We start from the raw sequence: 17,313 nt of genomic DNA, 5'->3' as shown, positions 1-17,313 counted from the left end.
AGGCCCCAGGGTGGGTGGGGGTGGAGCCAGATTTTGTAATTCAGGACTTGGGACTCCTCAGTTTGGAGAGATTCACACTCTTCCACCCAATAGGGTGACACTGGAACTACAGGGCTAAAGGGTGACAAGGTGAGTGTGGGCATGCCGGAGGGCAGAGGCAGGGGCTAAGTGTGGTCCTGCGTCCTCTGATTGCCCTCTGTCCACTCAGGGTGATGCAGCCATGGCTGTGGGGCCTCCAGGGCCACGGGGTGCCAAAGGGGACATGGTGAGTAGGTCTGGCTCACGTACAGAGTGGGTCTATCTTGGGTGTGGGAGGAGCTCCCATGGGGGCTGGGCCAGGGAATCTGAGAGCTCAAACCCTCAGATGGTGAGAGACCACCAGCCCCTGACCCTCACTTCTGACCCCTGACCCAGGGCGAACGAGGGCCTCGGGGCATAGATGGTGACAAAGGACCTCGAGGAGACACTGGGAACCCTGGAGAGAAGGTACAGAGAAGAGGGTGGGGTACTCTATATAAGGTCAGGAGAGGGTTTCTGTGGGCTGTGGGGGCTCTATTGAGGGTCTGTGAGGAAAAAAGGGGAGGATGGGGGCTTTCTGGGGGTTAGAAGGAGGGGGTTCAGTAGGCTGTGGCAACTCTGTGGAGTGGCTGAGAGGATGGGGGCTCTACAGTGGGCTCAAGGACCTCCATGTGAGGTTGCCAGGGAGCTCTGTGGAATGTAGCTCGAAGAGAGGCCCTCTGGGAACAGACAAGGGGCTTCTTAGGTGTCAGGAGTACTCCAGGTTGGTTCAGGAGCCCCATGGTAGGAAGAAGGGGCAGGGATCTGAGGGCCTGGGATGAGAAATGAGCCACACTGAGGATGATGGGTGGGAGCGAGCGCTGCCCCACCTGGCAGGTTCCAGTCATACTTCAAGCCTCCAGACTGGTGTGGTCCTGATTATGTCCCTCTCCTGGTTACACCCACAGGGCACCAAGGGAGAGCCTGGTGACAAGGGCTCAACCGGGTTGCTGGGAGCTCGTGGACTCACAGGACCCAAGGTCAGCCCTGCCCCAGGCACAGACCCCAAACCACCCGTCACACACATCTGTCTCATGGGTGTCCTCTGAACGTTGGAGGGTTTCCAGCCTCCCTCACTGTTGGCCATGTGGCCATGTGATTACATGGGATTTGTGTGCAGCCTGGGAGTCACTGAGTGGCACGGGGGACAGTCACACTGAAAGGTGGCCCTCCCCCATCTGTGTTTCCTACAGGGTGAACCTGGTGCTGCAGGGATCCCAGGTGACCCGGTAAGATGCCCCTGCTCCCTCAGAGACCCCCTGCCCCACAGGGCCCCATATCCCTGTGGTGGCCTTTGACCTTATAGTGATCCAGTGGTCTCATGGTGTCCTCATGCTGCCCAGTGCCCCCACCTTCACAGTAACTGCTATGATGTTTCCACCCGCATGGTGACCTCTGCCCATGGAAAATCCTGCCCTTCCATTGGCTCTGGCCTCCGATAGTGACTCTCACCCCTGTGGTGTTTCCTGTTCCTTTCATCCAGAGTGATTCCCCTGGATCCCTCCTGACCTCTCTTGACTCCATATTGACCCCTCTCTCTACCAGGGATCACCAGGAAAGGATGGAACCCCTGGTATCCGAGGCGACAAAGGAGATATTGGCTTCATGGGTCCCCGGGGCCTCAAGGTGGGAAGGGGCTGGGCTTTTTTCCTGGTCAGGAAGGCCTGATGTTGGAGGGCAAGGTATCTGGGGTCAAAGGTCAGGTATCTGGGGTCAGATGTTGGGGTATATGGGATTGAATGTGTGGCATTAGATTAGGGGTTGACAGGTCAGAGATTAGAGTGTCTGAGGCCAGTTTGGAGAGTGGTTACATGGTCTGGTCAAGGGGTTAGGTGTCTGGAAGTCACTTTTCCATTTCTTTTCCCCCCCAGGGTGAACGAGGGATAAAGGGGGCCTGTGGCCTTGATGGAGAGAAGGGAGATAAGGTACAGAGGTGAAGGGAACATGGGCGTCTGTGGGGCCTGGGGCCTGTCTGACCCTTCTACCTGATTGATCCCTGCAGGGAGAAGCTGGTCCCCCTGGCCGCCCTGGGCTGGCAGGACGCAAGGGAGATGTGGTGAGTGTGGGGCACCCAGAATGGGGAGAGGATGGGTGGGCCAAGGCCCAGCTCATGTTTTCTCTTCTCCAGGGGGAGCCGGGCATGCCGGGCCAGTCGGGGACCCCTGGAAAGGAGGGCCTGATTGGTCCCAAGGTATGGGCCCTCTCGACAGTGGACAAAAGGGGGTCAAAATGGGGCAGGGAAGGTCATGGTAGGGTCGTGGGGGTTTCATGTCAAGAGGGTTGTAGAAAGTTGGGACACTGGGGGGTAGAGTATGATTGGTTTTGAGGTTTCAGGGTGAGTTGGGGTCACAGTGGGGACTTTGGATTAAGGGATGAGAAGAGGAGCAGTGGGGAGAGGTGCATCAGGGCTAAGAGGTCAGTAGGGGAGGCTGGTGTGTGTATATAAAGGAAATAGGTGGAAGCAGGGCAAGGGGTATTACAGTCAGGTCAGGGTCATGAGGATCACAGCAGATTGAAGGTCCTGGGATGGTAGGGTCACAGGTGCTTGGGTCATGGAAGATTGTGGCCATTGGACCAAGGGGCTCATGGCAGTTGAACTGAGGACATCAAGACAGATGGTCTCTCGTGCTTCTTTCTGTTCCCAGGGTGATCGAGGCTTTGATGGGCAGCCAGGATCCAAGGGTGACCAGGGTGAGAAAGGGGAGCGGGTAAGTGGAGACCAAGGTCAAGCCAAAGGGACTGTACTTTCTGGAAGTGGGTCCATCTTTGGGGGCTTTGATCACTGACTCTGACCTGTCTCTCCACAGGGGCCCCCAGGAATTGGGGGCTTCCCAGGTCCCAGGGGCAATGATGGCTCTAGTGGCCCCCCTGGGCCACCTGGCAGTGTTGGTCCCAAAGGCCCTGAAGGACTTCAGGGCCAGAAGGTAAACAGCTCTGACCCTGACTCCTGATCCCTGAACCTCCCTGACCCTTCCAATATCACTGACCTCTGACCCTGCAACCCATCGCCAATACGCCTGAGCCTATGATCTCAACTTTCCTTCCTTCTGACCTCCACTGACTCTGACTGCTCACTCATCCTTGTGTCTGACAGGGTGAGCGAGGTCCCCCTGGAGAGAGAGTGGTGGGTGCCCCTGGGGCCCCTGGGGCCCCTGGAGAGAGAGGGGAGCAGGTAAGTGGGGATTCCTGGGGTTGGGGTCAGAGACTGGGGTGACCTCTGGTGTCCCTAAGATCAGAGGTCACAGTCTGGTCCCATCTGTTGCACACAGGGGCGGCCAGGGCCTGCTGGCCCCCGCGGGGAAAAGGGAGAAGCTGCGTTAACAGTAAGTGTAGGCCTTCGTGGGCTGGGCCCCTGACTCAGTGCTGTCCCCCTGTGATCCCTGCATCATATGCCCTTTGTCCCTCCCGTGATCCCTGGGTTCTTCATGATCCTTGTGGTCTTGTGCTCCCAGGAGGATGACATTCGGGGCTTTGTGCGTCAGGAGATGAGTCAGCATTGTGGTGAGTGGGGCCCAGCCCAGAGCCTCTTGGGTCTCATTCCCATTCTACTCCAGCACCCCTAGACAGGGGCAGGTGGGGTCCCCAGAACTTATGGGGGACCAGCAGTCACAGAGATGGGTGGAGATGGATAGATACACAGGAGGGCATGTATGCTCAGGACAGACATACTATGAGGACTTTCCCCAAACGGTGACACGCAGCAAATGTGGGTGGACACACAGTGTTCCTAGAAGCCCAGTGTGGCCGTGTGTGGAGGGGTGGAGGCGGGAGCAGCCCAGTGGGGCTCTGATGGCCCTGAGGGGTATCAGAGAGTGAAGCTCCGTCTCCTCCTGTCTCTGCTTCCGTTCCCTCTCCATGCCTGTCTGTTTCTGACGCTCCCTCTCTTGCCCTTTGTTGGCCTGTTCCCAACTTCTCTTTCGTCCTTTGTCTGTTTCTCCTCTGCCTTTCTTCCTCTTTCTTCCTTCCTCTTTCTCTGCTTCCCACCCTCTCTCTCTTTCTGTCCTGTCGGTCTCTCTGTCACTCTCTCCTGCTGTCTTTCTCTGCCCCGCTGTGTGTGTCCCTCTGTCTCTCTCTTTCTCTGCCCCTTTCCATCGTTGTCTCTTTCTCTCTGTTCTTTTCTCTCTCCCTGCCCTTCTCTGCCCCCTCCAGCCTGCCAGGGCCAGTTTATTGCATCTGGATCACGTGAGTAGTTTTCTGGTATTTTCTGCTCCTGGGACTTTCCTCATGCCAGGTCCCACTGTGTCCATTACCTGGGTTTGCTCAGCAGGGACTTGGCTGGGGTGGCTGCCATCATGACCCCAAGGCCCTGTGCCCCTGCTCCTTGCTCCAGGACCCCTCCCTAGTTATGCTGCAGACACTGCCAGCCCCCAGCTCCACCCTGTGCCTGTGCTCCGGGTCTCTCATGCAGAGGAGGAAGGTGAGGACAGGGGAACCATGGGGCATGTGTGGTGGGGCACAGACACATGCGGGGTTGCTCATGCATGCAGGGCACATGCCATGTGTATAGGGGCGACATGGAGGGCACAGCATGAACACTGGGCACACACGTGGGAGACCGGCGCTACCCGCCCCACTCCCAGGGCCGGGGTTGGGCAGCATGAACGTGGCCCAGCAGCAGCCTCACTCATAGCACCCCACCCTGTGTGCAGGCGAGGTGCCCCCAGAGGACGATGAATATGAATATTCTGAGTATTCTGTGGAGGAATACCAGGACCCTGAAGTTCTTCAGGATGGTGATGGTGAGAAGGGGGGTTGGCCCAGAGGGACTCAGGGAGGGACAGTAGTGACCCCTGCTGACCTCTCACTGACCCTCAGTCCCTGACTGCCGCCACCCCTGCTGACCTCCTGACCCCCGTTGGCCCTAGACCCCTGCTTGCTTCCACTGGATGAGGGCTCCTGCACTGCCTACACCCTGCGCTGGTACCATCGAGCTGTGGCGGGTGGCACAGATGCCTGTCACCCCTTTGTCTATGGCGGCTGTGGAGGGAATGCGAATCGTTTTGGGACCCGTGAGGCCTGTGAGCGCCGCTGCATGCCCCGCATGGTCCAGAGCCAGGGAACAGGTATGGGCCTACCCCTCCGCCCCGAGAGGGACCTGGACACTGAGCCTACCCAGATCAGGTCTTGGTCGGGGTCCCACGTCAGGACCCCCCTCAGACTGGGAGGCCTGGGACAGACCTCCCCAGACCAAGTTGCTGAACAGAGAACCCTAGCTGTGGAGTCCCCTCCATGCTCCCTCCTCAAGGGTCTGAGTGAGGATCCCCTCTCTGAGGTCAGAGCCTCACTCTTGTGCTCCCAGCTGCCCCACTGACCATCTGCGCACTGCCTCTCCGTGGCCTACATGCTGGGTGAGGCCAGATGCCTGAAGTCAGCTCCCAACCTGTTCCACCCAGGTGCTGCCCGAAGCTGAGGCCCAGATGATGAGCTGAAGTCCAGCATCCCCTGGTGGACTCCTGTCCCTCCCCTTGGTGCTACAGGCCTGAGTGCATGTGAGCGTGCATGAGCGTGTCCGTTATTTCAGTGACTTGGTCCCGTGGGTCTAGCCTTCCCCCCTGTGGACAAACCCCCATTGTGGCTCCTGCCTCCCTGGTAGGTGACTCAGTGTGGGGGTGGCTGTGGGCAGTGAGCGGATGTGACTGCATCTGACCCGCCCCTTGACCCAAGCCTGTGATGACATGGTGCTGATTCTGGGGGGCATTAAAGCTGCTGTTTTAAAAGGCCCCTGTTGTGACTGTTTGGGGAGATGGGGATGGCAGGGGGTCCGGTTTTCCCTGGGAGGTCAGTGCTCTCCTGCACGGGTGCAGAGTCCCTCTGTCCAGCCCTGGTCACTGTTCTGTGACTCTCAGTGTCCAACTTGTCCCCAAAAAGGAGTAGACAGAGTGGAGGCTGAGGACACGTCCTCACTGCCCCCCCAGGAGGGGATGAGTCAGAGGTGGGGGGCTGCTTCATGCCGGAGCCGTGCCCAGCTCCTACCTCAGGGGCTGAGAGAGATAAATGGGCCCAGAAGGGGGCAGAGGCCCGACCACAGCACAGCACCGCCTGGTCCCAGCCGTGGGCAGCCCCAGCGGCCCCACCTTGCTCCAGAAGAGGCTGCTGCTGGTAGGACTGGGATGGCTCTGGGTGGGATGGGCAGGGCCTTGGGGGCTGAGTAGATCCGGGTATGGGTTATTGGAGGTCTCCGGACGTGGAGTCTCTGGCTGCTTCTCTACCTTGAGGACCCCATTCCTGCCCTTCTTTGCCCACGATCTGCTGCAAGCTCCCTCAGACCTGAGGCTCCCCTTTTGTCCCTCTGTGTTCTCTCCATGCCTTGGTATCCTTATTTTCATCATGCTGTCTGTCTCTGGGGTGGCTCCAGCCTCTTTGTCTTCCAGTCTCCCTCTTTTGCTCTGCCTCCATGTCCTCCCTCTTGTCTTTTTCCCTCTTCTCCCTCCCTTCCCCAACTGTATCCATATCTACATCTAGATCCAGACCTAGCTGTGCTCTCTGTCTCTTTCACTCTCCTTCTTGCTCTCTCTGTCTCCCTGGCCCCTGCTCTGTCTGCTTGTCTTGTGCTTTCATCTCTGTCTCTCTTATCTCCGTCCCATGCCTGGTCTCTCTAATCTCTACCTCTCTGTCTCCTTCCCTTGGTCTCCCTCTCTCTGTCTGTCTACTTTCCCCGTCTGCATCTGTCCATGAGCCACGGCTGCCCAGAACCCCTGCCCTGAGCCTCTTTTCTCCTCGCAGCCTGACCACGCGATGACCAGGTGGGCTCTGCTGGTGCTGATGATCCTGACGTCGGGCAGGGCCCTGCTTGTCCCCATGACCCCTATTCCAGCCTTCCAGCTCCTCCCTCAGAACCCTCCCCAAGCCACTCCCCGCCCTGTGGCCTCAGAGAGCCTCTCAGCCAGCACCGTGGGCCCCTCCACTGCTTGGGGCCACCCCAGCCCTGGCCCCCGCCCAGGCCCCCGCATCACTCTCTCACTGGATGTCCCCATTGGCCTCCTGCGGATCTTACTGGAGCAAGCCCGAGCCAGAGCTGTGAGGGAGCAGGCCGCTGCCAACGCTCGCATCCTGGCCCGTGTTGGCCGCCGCTGAGCCTGAGGGCGGGGGTCACCCTGAATTAGGAGACCTGGAAGGCAGCAGCAGAGCAGGACGCACTACATCTGGGCACAGTGCGCCTGGCCACAGCCCCGTGCAGTCACTGCCATGTGGTGTCATATCACAGCTGAGTGCCTCACAGAGCCACAGTTTGTTTGGACAGCCCGGACATTGCCATATCGGGTGACTGCCAAATGGAGTCTTGCCATACCTGGAGCCCCACAGACTTACAATATGTCTGGACAGCTTGGACACTACTGTGGAATGTGACTACCGTGTGGAGTCTTGCCATGTCTGGGTGCCCCACAGTCAAAGAGCAAGAATCTGGACACTGCCAATGGGGCCACTCTTGTGCCAGTTTTAGGAACCTCAACATAGGAGCCCAGTATTGCATCTCAGACCCATCCACCTAAGACCAGACCTGCAGGTCTTCCCTGCCCCCAACAGGTCACCACACAGGGGAGTGCAGGCTGAGGGTCACATGCATGTTTTGTGCTTCATGACGCAGCACCCACCCCAGAAGAATGGGGCCGTCACAGGCATCTCCAGGCATGGGTGACCGTACGTGGAAAGTCTGTGGTTGTGACAGCCTTGCCTTGTGGTAGGTGTACGTGTGATCGGTGGGTGCATCTCTGCTGTGGGTGTGTGGGGGTGAGGGGAGGGCATGCGAGGGGGCTGGGAAGAACAGATACTTGTCCCCCCCAAACCCACATGAAGCACACTCAACACACAGCCAGGCACTGTCCTACCCACAGCCCTGCACACCTGGCCTCGGCCCTTGGACACACATGACTCAGGAGAGAGGAGGCTCGGGCTGCTGGGGCTCCGGTCCAGCCCCATACCTCCTTTGTTGAATTGTCCCAAGCAAACTAAAATGTGCTCACCTTTCCAAGCTTGATGCCACCAAGCTTCTTGCAAACATTGAGTGACGGTGCACTTGAAGGTTCTAGCACGCAGGAAGAGCTCAATAAATGTAGTGACTGGAGAATGGGATGAGTGAGAATCACAGTCATGTGCACCCAGGCAAGGACAGTCAAGGGTTTGGTCATAGCTGACTATGTTGCCCCTCTGCCCACTCCCCTCCACCCCTGCCCCATTTCACCCACCCGGTTCCTTGGTGTAGAAGGAGTAGGTTTTGCCTAATCTCACACCCCCAGCTCCATTGCTGGGCTGGAGATGGGGCTGACCTTCTGAGCAGTGTGGACAGGCTTGCCTGCAGATGGGGCAGATACCCTGGGTACTGTAGACAGCTCCAGCTGGAGACGAGGGCAGACACTGGGCAGTATGGACCGCTCTGCCTGGAGAGAGAGGCCACACGGGCAGGAGTTTGGCTGCCTGGGGTGGGGGCACTGTTGATCTCTCAAGTTGTGAGCAGCCTCGGGGGGCGGGCCCAGGGCGTGGCCGGGGAGGCGGGGCCACGGGGCACACCGAAGCTCCCTCACGAACCCGGAGGGCGGGGCTGCCTGGCTTCAGGCTGCAGGGGGGCAACGGGCCCGGGGCCAGTTCGCTTTCAGTATGGACAGAGGCACGGAGGGAGGCAGCGCCCTGACGGACCCCGGGTCAGGGAGCAGTAGGCGGGGTAGGCACCGGCGGCGGGGAGAGGGTGGGGGGATTGGGGAAAGACCAGGGCGCAGTGGGGGTGGTGCTGGAAGGGGTGCGAGAGTGTTGGGTGTCTCTCTAGCTGTAGGGGTGTTCTGAGGGGGCATCAGCCTGTCGGTGGCAAGGAGGAGGGGGAACCCTGTTGCCGTGCAGGGGAGTGGAGGGGCTGGGCCAAGGGGGAACTATAAATAGCTTCTTCCTGCAGCCCAGGGAGAGGGACAGCCAGCTGGAGCTGCCTGAGGCCCTCCCGCTCTACCCTTTGCTGGCCTCCCAGGGGGTCAGGTTTGTCCAGGTCCCCCTCAGGGGTCACACATCAGTTTGGGGAGGCCCAGAAGCTCATTTGGGAAATTTTTCGTATGAAGTGGCTTTAGCCCTTAAACCAGGATTTCTAGGGCACCTACTGTGTGCCTTGTGTGGGTCCTGAGCTGTTCTAAGCACCTACTGTGTGCTCTATCCGGTCATGAACCTCTCTAGCCCTTACTGTGTGCCTTGGCTGGCAATGAGTCACTCTGAGTGCCTACTGTGTGCCTTGTGCCAAACTGCAATCAGCGAGTGCCGACCACAGTTCACAGGCTGCTTGGTCACATGGCTCCATACCCACAAGCTGGAACCTCACACCGTCTGTGAGCTCTGGGCCCAGGGAGGCACTGGGGATGATCCTGGGCTTGAACTGGCTGGACGAAGCTGGAATTCCTGGGAATCTTCCAGTGGCACAGAGGGAAGAGGAGGAGGGAAATAAAGGGGAAAGGAGGCAGTAGAGAGCAGCGGGCTGTGCAGCCTTCCTGTCTGTGTAGGCCTGGGTGCAGGGCTTGCTAGTGTGTGTGCACGTGTGGCTCTGTGTTCATGCTTCCGTGCACTGGCATGTGGGGCTGTGTGGCATTCACTGAGGTCCCTGGGCCTTTATGCTGCAAACGGTGGCTTGACGGTCTGGCCAGGACTGACCAACAGATACAGGTTTGGGGAAGAGTTTGAGCAGCAACAACTGAGGATCGAGGACTTCAGCCAACCTATAGCTTGTAGCCTGGGACGCTGGAGAGAGGTCTAGTGGTCAGTGCAGAGGGCACCACGGGAGCCAGCCAGGACCAGGCCAGGCAGGTTCATAGAGGAGGGGGGAGACTGAGCAGGACACATTCACACATGAGTGCACGCCGACATCCCAGCACACTTTCCACCCCGTCACTTTGGGATGGCTCCAAGGAAGGAAAAGCCATGAAGGCCAGCTGTTCTCTTGGAAATCTACTGATGCTGTAGGAGCAGAAAGCCAAGAGAGCATTTCAATGGAAGGAACAAGCCAGAGCCCAGGGGTAGGGGTAGGAAATGTGGTGATATGGAAGGTGTGGGAGGTGAGGTTTTAAAGGGCTGGGAGTTCATCTCAGTCTGTCCTGCACTGTGGGCTGGCTCTGTGACGCCGGACCCTGCTCTCCTCCCTCAGTTTCCTACCTGAGAAATGGGCGGGGAGACGAGGAGCATTCTTAGAGCAGAGGTAGACTTTGACCTTGGGGAGGGGCCCCAGGCTCCTCCTGCTGGTGACCTGTGGCCTCCCACTGGATGTTGGGACTTGGGAAGGTGTGTCTGGGTCAGCCCAGGGTCAGACTGTTTGGGGAAGAGTGGGAGGTACAGTCATTGCTCTTCCTGAGAAGTCAGGCTCAGACTGGCCTTGGGGACAGCTTCCTCGAAATGGCCCTGGCATCCTGCCCTGCCCTACCCCCTACCCCCTACCCCCAGCTTTTGACTAGCATCCCAGGAGGGGTAAGGAGGAGAATGGCAGGCAGAGGAGGTGCTGGGTGTCTGTGGGTGCTAGAGTATGTAGCCTTTGCAGTGAATGCTGGGGGTTGGATAGGGTGTGGGTGGGTGGTGACAAGGTCTCTGAGGTCGAGGTGACCCCAGGATGGCCTTGGCAATGGCTTGGAGACAGACCGGAAGATTGGCTGTGCCAGGAACCAGTGAGTGGCTTTGGAGAAGTAGGAAGCAGGTGGGTGGTCACAAGGGGCATCAGGAGCCACATATGAGTGTGTTCAGAGCTGCCCTGGTGTGAGGTGGAAGGAGGTGGGAGGTGGACGCTGCAGAGAGAGGATGAAAGAGGAAGTGCTCAAGTCTGTCTGGGGCAGGGCATTCCTCTGGGGGTAGGCAGCTAAAGCTGGTTTCAGGAAGGATCTAGGTGGGCTTCCACCTCCCCATCCATCTCCTGTGAAGTGGGCAAGGCATCTGTATCAGAGTTATCTTAAGGGTCCTTGCCAGGCTCTGAAGTGCTGGGTGGAGACAAGTGGGTGGCAGGGAGGTCAGAGGGAGGGGATGCTGCTCCCCTGATGCACTGGGCGGAGCCTTGTTCTCCATGTCCCTAGCACCTGGCTCCTGGCTGGGCACACTTTGGGCAGAGAGAACCTGAGAGTGCCATGATCCTGTCTGGGGGTTTTGTGGAGGACATCGCTAGAGGGCAGTGTGACCCAGGTTTGAGCAGTGTCAGTGGGGGTCCCGGGACAGAAAGTGTACAAAACTTTGAGAAATTGGGCTGAAGAGACAAAGGAAAGTGACACAGGGTTCCTGAACTTCTGGATTTCTCCCTTGCCCCCCGCTTCCACTGCATTCTTTTTTTTTTTTTTAATTTTTTTTTCAACGTTTTTTTTTTTTATTTATTTTTGGGACAGAGAGAGACAGAGCATGAACGGGGGAGGGGCAGAGAGAGAGGGAGACACAGAATCGGAAACAGGCTCCAGGCTCTGAGCCATCAGCCCAGAGCCCGACGCGGGGCTCAAACTCACAGACCGCGAGATCGTGACCTGGCTGAAGTCGGACGCTTAACCGACTGCGCCACCCAGGCGCCCCTCCACTGCATTCTTAGAGACGGGAGGGAGATAAATAATATAAATGATATCACTGATGTGCTTTAAAATGGATTTCTCAGACACTGACACATTTAATAAATGCCAGAATCTTGTAGGTTGATGATGCCCGCATTCTGTTTTCCTGATGGAGAGACAGAGATTCATTTAAAAAATATGTAGATTTACAATTTAAAATTTAATTGGTAGAGATGAAATCCTGGCAGGAGAAGTAAGATACTGCCAGGGAGCTTGGTTAAAAGGTCCTGCTCATGTGTTCCAGGTGGGCCAGAGTTTTAGCCTGAGCTTCCCACTAGCCAAGGTAAAAAGAGGAAACATAATCAATTTTGAGATTTGTCCCGTGCCCCTGTCCATGAGGTAAAGAAACTTTTTCAGCGCGGTTGAGTCGGTCGCTTCAGTGGGCGAGGTTAGAGTCCTGGGGCTTGAGAGAGGGTCGAGAGAGGACCGGACGCAGGGCTGGCGGGCGTGGCAGTTGACAACTGGGATTACGCAGGAGTCACCAGACAGGTCCCGAACAACTGAGACTTGAGGGTCAAGCAGGCCCTGCTCCCGGGCATGCAAATCCCTTCCTCCTAGGGAACCTGAGGTCAAGGGTAGCAGTGAGCAGAACCCGGGTGCTGGGGGGGGAGGGGGGGAGGGGGAGGGGGCAATCTATGCAGGCGAGGCCGTGGGTGAGACTAATACTAATGCGTATCTGAGTGTACGGTTGGGTGTGCCGGGCTAGAGCCTCTGCACATCCCGGGCTAGAAGCTGTGGGGAGCTGGGCATGCGCGTCCTCGATCCCGGCGTGACTGGCGAGCCTGCTGGGTCCAAAACCGGCTGGCAGTCGAGCTGGGCATGCGTGGTCGGAGGCCAGCCCCCTTCTGTTGGGGGTAGGGCCTATTTGTTCTGGGGAGGGGCCTGGAGGAGTTGGATTGGCGTCTGCACAGCTCGAGGAGGGGCGGGGCCGAGGGGCGGGGCCTCGAGTGGCCCGAGGTGGCCTGGCTGCTGGGTCGCGGTCCGCGCAGTCCGACTCATCCCATCCCGGGTATGGCGTCCCCACGGGAATTGACTCAGAACCCCTTGAAGAAGATCTGGATGCCCTACAGCAATGGGCGACCCGCTCTGCATGCCTGCCAGCGCGGTGGTGAGGCGGGGTCCTTGGGGAAGGGGAGGGCGGCGCATCGGGATGCGTGGATAGGGCGGCCTGGGCAGTGGTCTCCCATGGAGAGGGGGCCAAGGACAGGTGGGAAACCGGGGACAGATGGGGCTGCCGTGACTGGTGGTAGAGGAGCAGGAACAGGCCGGGAGCCGGGCACAGGTGTGGCAGAGCACCGGGAAGAGACATGTATATGGCCGCGTCTACGCTCGCTAGGGGCTAGGTCTGGCCGCCATCACCTCTGGCAGGTACTCACTAGGTCAGGGCAGGGGAGGATTCGGAGCTTCGTCCTGCCCTCTCTGCAAGCCAGAGAGTGTAGACCGGTTCTGAGCTGTGTTGGCCTTATGGAAATCATTTGGCCTCTCTGAGCCCAGAAGTTTCAAACGCCCAAGGGTGGTGGGCCATTCCTCCAGTGGGAGGAAGGGTGCTCCTTGGACTTAACTACCCACTTCTGGGCCTAAAACTGAGCTTTGAGAAGAATTTCAGGGAAGTGCAGTTGTGTTGAGAATGGAGAAGGTGAGAACACTGTCCCATATGGACCTGTCTTTGTGTTCATGGCTGTATATGCATCCAGATGGGGTTGTGGGCGAATGGTAAGGTTGGAAGAGAAAACATCCAGGAGACATGCTGAAATCTGTGGAATTGTTAATGAATTGTTACGGCGGGGCCTGCCTTTCCTGGGATCCCGGTGTTTAATCCACTTTACTTGACTTTTTATTTGTCCTTACGTGAGTCTGCAACCGCTTATTGCCAAGAAAAACAAAGATTTTTTTTTATAACCGAAACATTATAATGAATTTGCAAATTGGCAAGGACCTCAGAGAACATCTAGTCCAACTCGTGGTACAGATATAGAAATGGAGATCAGGAGATTGTGTGTTGTGCTAGGATCTCCTTGTACACCTTGATGTTTGCTTGGGCATAATAAGGGAGGGGAGAGTGCCCCGTGCTTGTTTTGCTTTGGGCCAGCCTGGGGGCTCTTTGACCAAGATGTGAGTCCTGTAGGTGGGCTGTGTGTATCTCTTACTGTACTGGGTCCTGGTAGGGGGTGGTCATGGTTTTGACCAGAATTCTGGTGGGTCATGGCTCTAATCATGATGTAGGTCCTGGTAGGAGGCTGAGGTGGTGGTCAGCCTCTTAGCCCAGGGGCCATGGCTTTCCAGTCAGTACTCAGTCTGACTGGCTATGGCTCAGTACTGAGTCTATGGCTACACCCTAGACATCCTTTCTTCCAGACTTTTCTGGAGGGACCGAGGCCAAGGCCTCTTGCTCTTGTGCTTCTAGCCAGTCTGCATTAGGCTGTCTTGTCCTAACAAGGGGGTGGCTGCTGTTACTACATAAAGGCGAAGGAATCACAACCTGGGCTTTTGGAGGCAGGAACACTCCAGCCACATGGTAGCTCAGCTGTGTGACCTTGGGCACGGAGCTGACTCTCTCGGCCATGGGTTCCTCATCTGTGGGATGGAGGCAGCCATCTCCCTACTCCCAGAAGCTGCCAGGAGCCCCCTTAGGAGGAGGCACTTGATAAGAGGCAGCAGGTGGCTCTGCCATTTCATCACCACTTTGCTTCTCTGTGTGTCAGAGTCAGGAATTGAAGCATCAGCCCTGAGCCAGCCCCCATTCCAGGTGGCAAAGATGCTGCGACCCGTTGGGGAGGGGTCTGTGTTTCTCCACGCTCCAAGGATGCGATGAAAATGTGGCTCTGGTCTGAGCAGAGGAACTTGTGCCATGGCACTGTCTCAGGGTGTTGCAGCGGGTGGGATTCTGGACTGTCCCAGAACAGGAGAGCTTCCTGGAGGAGGAGGCACCCAAGAAGCCAAAGATGAGACCTGCAGATTGTGTGGTGGTTTGGTCCCCAAGCAAGGGTCCCTGAATTCACAGCAGGGAGTAAGCCAGGAGTGAACATGGAACCTGTCTGGGCAGCACCTCCAGTCCCTAGAGACTGTTCATGCGGCATTGTACCCTCTACATGGTGGACTTATAACTTGATGGAAGACCACAGGAGGCCCCCCTCTGAGGGAGGGGGATGGGTAGAAGTTGACTTATCACAGGGCTTTGTGGAGAAGAGGATATAGGGCCTACGGCTGATCTGTGCTGTGTAGTGGGTTGGCTTTGGTGTATGGTCCCTGGCTCCTGAGGGCACCAGAGGCTGGTTGGCTGTGCTTCCTCCACCCCCACTCCCCATTAGCAATTCTTCTTCCTTCGGAAAAATTCAGAGCTACACATGAAGGCCTGGAAGTTGTTACCTTCTTCATCATTGACCCCTCAGCTCAGACTTGGAGGAGTTCTGGGGGCAGGTGGGGCAGGGGATGAAGAAAGGAATCAAAACATGGCAGAAAGGACAGTACTTTTGATAGATTTTATTTTATTTTATTTTATTTTTTAAGAGAGAGCACGAGCGTGCACACATAAGTGGGGAAGGGGCAGAGAGGCGTGCCCAGCATGGAGCCCGATTGGGGGGAGGGGGGCTCAATCTCATGGACTGTGAGATCATGACCTGAGCTTAAATCAAGCGTTGGATGCTTAACTGACTGAGCTACCCAAGTGCCCCTATGATAGCTTTTATTAACAAAAAGGTAACAAGACTTTTCTTTTTTTTTTTTTAATGTTTATTTATTTTTGAGAGAGAGAGAGAGAGACAGAGCACGAGCGGGGGAGGGGCAGAGAGCGAAGGAGACACAGAATCCCAAGCAGGTTCCAGGGTCTGAGCTGTCAGCACAGAGCCAGACATGGGGCTCGAGCTCACAAACCATGAGATCATGACCTGAGCCTAAGTCGGACGCTGAACTGACTGAGCCACCCAGGTACCCCAGGTAGCAAGACTTCTGGGCTGAGGACACGATTGGTGCAGGCACGGGACGATAGGAAAGATGACTTTCTGTCCCCTCTGAACAGGACAGTGATGCCAGGCTGCTTTATTTTAAAGAGTACTCCCTTCCCCAGCCTGCCTCAAGGAAGTAGGAGCACGTGCAGTTCAGGAATCAGTTCTGGAACCCACTCAGGACTTGTGGCTGCCCCTGAGGTGACACCGCCAGAAAGTCATCCCTGTGTTGCACTAGGCTTATGTCGGGCCTTTTGACTCCTGGGGCTCCTAAGGCCTTAAGCAAATTTATAGGAAAAGAAATCAGCGAGGTAAGTCGAATTGACATGTCTGCAGATTTCCCTCTGCACCTGCCTCGTGTTCTAAACGGTGCGTTCTGTTGTCTGGTTGCTCGGGACTGAGGTTCTTGAGGGCCCAGAGCTGCAGTTCCAGCTGTGCACCCAGCTCACCTGGCGCATATGCTCTCTGTTCAGGCGCGGTAGTGGGTTCCCTCTTGTGGGCCTCAGTTTGCAGATTCTCTACTGCTAGCACTTGCTTATGTTTTGCTGTTGTAAGCAGAGCTATTGTGAATACACTTGTACCTTGATCTTTCTTTGGGTCATTTCCTTGGGAGCTTATCTTGAGGAACAGAGATGGTAGGTAATTTATTGCTCTTATTCTGCACCCAGCCCTGGTTTACTGCCCTGCCTGCCCGCCATGGCTGCGCATGGGGTCAGGGGATGCTGTTACCAAACACTGGGAGAGGAGGCCGGGAGTTTCTCTGGGATGGGAGATGTGAAGACAGATCCTGAGGTGGTGGGAGAGCCCTTCAGGGAGCAATGGGAAGGAGTGGAGCAGGCTGGCTGCAGGTTTCCCCCATAGTTAGTAGCTGATTCACTGCTCTTTGGTTGCTTGAGAGCCTGGCCAGCAATTGTGCAAACAGCACAGGCCATCGTGTCGCTGGGCCTCAGGATGCAGGGTCTTGCTTAACTTGCTTTTCTCTCTCCTTAGCCAATGCTGAGGTTTTTCTGCAAGCTCACTCTTGCTCACTGTCATCCTGTGTTCCATGGGATCCTCTCCTTCTCTCCCCTGAGGCTCACAGTTTGGGTCACATTTGCCCAATGGTCATGTGCAGGAGCGATGGAGCCCCGACTGGCAAACAAAGCCCTTTACTTCTCTGCAGGGCCTGCCTGGAGACAGACAGGTGCTTCTGTGCCCTAAGTCTGAAGGGCAGTCTGTGCTAAGGTGCACTTGTGTCCTTAGCCAGGTGTGCTGCCAGGGCTGGGCAGAGGGCACAGGTTCCCAGACCTGCTCTGGCTTTCACATGGAATAGTGCTAGACCTCACTGAGGGATTGTCATCCCATTTTACAGGTGAGGACACCAAGCCTCAAAGTTGCCAGTAATTGTCAGAGTCAGTATAGGAACCCAGACCTGTCTGACTCCTGACCCCTAGACAGGGCTGCCCCTAGGGCCTCTGCACTCCAGCTCCAGTGAGGGAGACAACTTGAGGGGTGGGGCCCAGTGATCTGTCCAAGGACTACCAGGTGAAGGCACTTGCAGAGCATGGGGCAGTGACAGGTCCCCACACGGGCCCTCTGTCTGTCTGCTGTGGTTTCACATGGCCCAGGTGCTGAGGACAATGAAAGGAAAGCTTCCTCAGGTTTCTGAGGTGAGGCTACACTGAAAGCTGAGACGGGTCACGTGAGGCTGGTGGTGTCTGTCCTAGTGGACCAGGGTTTGGGGGTGCTGTGTCCAGACCTGTCCCTGCCTCCAGCCTTGGCAACTTCTCTGGCTGCCACAC

At 57.0% G+C, this 17,313-nt stretch overlaps 3 protein-coding genes across 5 annotated transcripts in view; all 3 read left to right on the top strand.

Moving 5' to 3' along the window:
• COL7A1 (collagen type VII alpha 1 chain) overlaps positions 1-5,771 on the top strand; it is a 31,071-nt gene extending 25,300 nt beyond the window's left edge. The window contains exons 100-118 of the mRNA XM_047096705.1: positions 94-129; positions 209-265; positions 415-486; positions 966-1,037; positions 1,251-1,286; positions 1,603-1,683; positions 1,929-1,982; positions 2,060-2,113; positions 2,186-2,248; positions 2,703-2,765; positions 2,865-2,981; positions 3,152-3,229; positions 3,327-3,380; positions 3,510-3,558; positions 4,207-4,239; positions 4,388-4,474; positions 4,707-4,796; positions 4,923-5,120; positions 5,451-5,771. Coding sequence (XP_046952661.1) covers positions 94-129; positions 209-265; positions 415-486; positions 966-1,037; positions 1,251-1,286; positions 1,603-1,683; positions 1,929-1,982; positions 2,060-2,113; positions 2,186-2,248; positions 2,703-2,765; positions 2,865-2,981; positions 3,152-3,229; positions 3,327-3,380; positions 3,510-3,558; positions 4,207-4,239; positions 4,388-4,474; positions 4,707-4,796; positions 4,923-5,120; positions 5,451-5,467 — 1,311 coding nt within the window. The 3' untranslated portion in view covers positions 5,468-5,771. The remainder of the gene's footprint in view (positions 1-93; positions 130-208; positions 266-414; positions 487-965; positions 1,038-1,250; positions 1,287-1,602; positions 1,684-1,928; positions 1,983-2,059; positions 2,114-2,185; positions 2,249-2,702; positions 2,766-2,864; positions 2,982-3,151; positions 3,230-3,326; positions 3,381-3,509; positions 3,559-4,206; positions 4,240-4,387; positions 4,475-4,706; positions 4,797-4,922; positions 5,121-5,450) is intronic.
• A 939-nt stretch (positions 5,772-6,710) lies between these two features.
• Positions 6,711-7,154, top strand: UCN2 (urocortin 2). The gene has a single exon (XM_047094932.1). The coding sequence runs from the start codon at positions 6,793-6,795 to the stop codon at positions 7,129-7,131; it is 339 nt and encodes a 112-aa protein (XP_046950888.1). The 5' UTR covers positions 6,711-6,792; the 3' UTR covers positions 7,132-7,154.
• Positions 7,155-8,620: 1,466 nt separating this feature from the next.
• The window catches only part of PFKFB4 (6-phosphofructo-2-kinase/fructose-2,6-biphosphatase 4), a 34,404-nt gene continuing 25,711 nt past the window's right edge, over positions 8,621-17,313 (top strand). For 2 of the 3 annotated variants that reach the window (XM_047096630.1, XM_047096629.1), the window contains exon 1: positions 12,574-12,699. In XM_047096630.1, the coding sequence (XP_046952586.1) occupies positions 12,603-12,699 (97 nt within the window). In that variant the 5' untranslated portion in view covers positions 12,574-12,602. Of the gene's footprint in view, positions 8,714-12,573; positions 12,700-17,313 lie in introns of those variants that run through there. The other variant, XM_047096631.1, reaches the window with a different exon arrangement.

This window comes from Lynx rufus, unplaced genomic scaffold (genome assembly GCF_022079265.1).
Source record: "Lynx rufus isolate CCGP_SWC_20201006 ecotype Redwood Valley unplaced genomic scaffold, mLynRuf1.p SCAF_4, whole genome shotgun sequence".
NCBI lineage: Eukaryota > Metazoa > Chordata > Mammalia > Carnivora > Felidae > Lynx > Lynx rufus.
This window is presented reverse-complemented; position numbering and strand designations above follow the sequence as displayed.

Bases quoted from the DNA above. Each gene is read 5' to 3' on its own strand.
- UCN2 (XM_047094932.1), top strand. From the start codon at position 6,793: ATGACCAGGTGGGCTCTGCTGGTGCTGATGATCCTGACGTCGGGCAGG.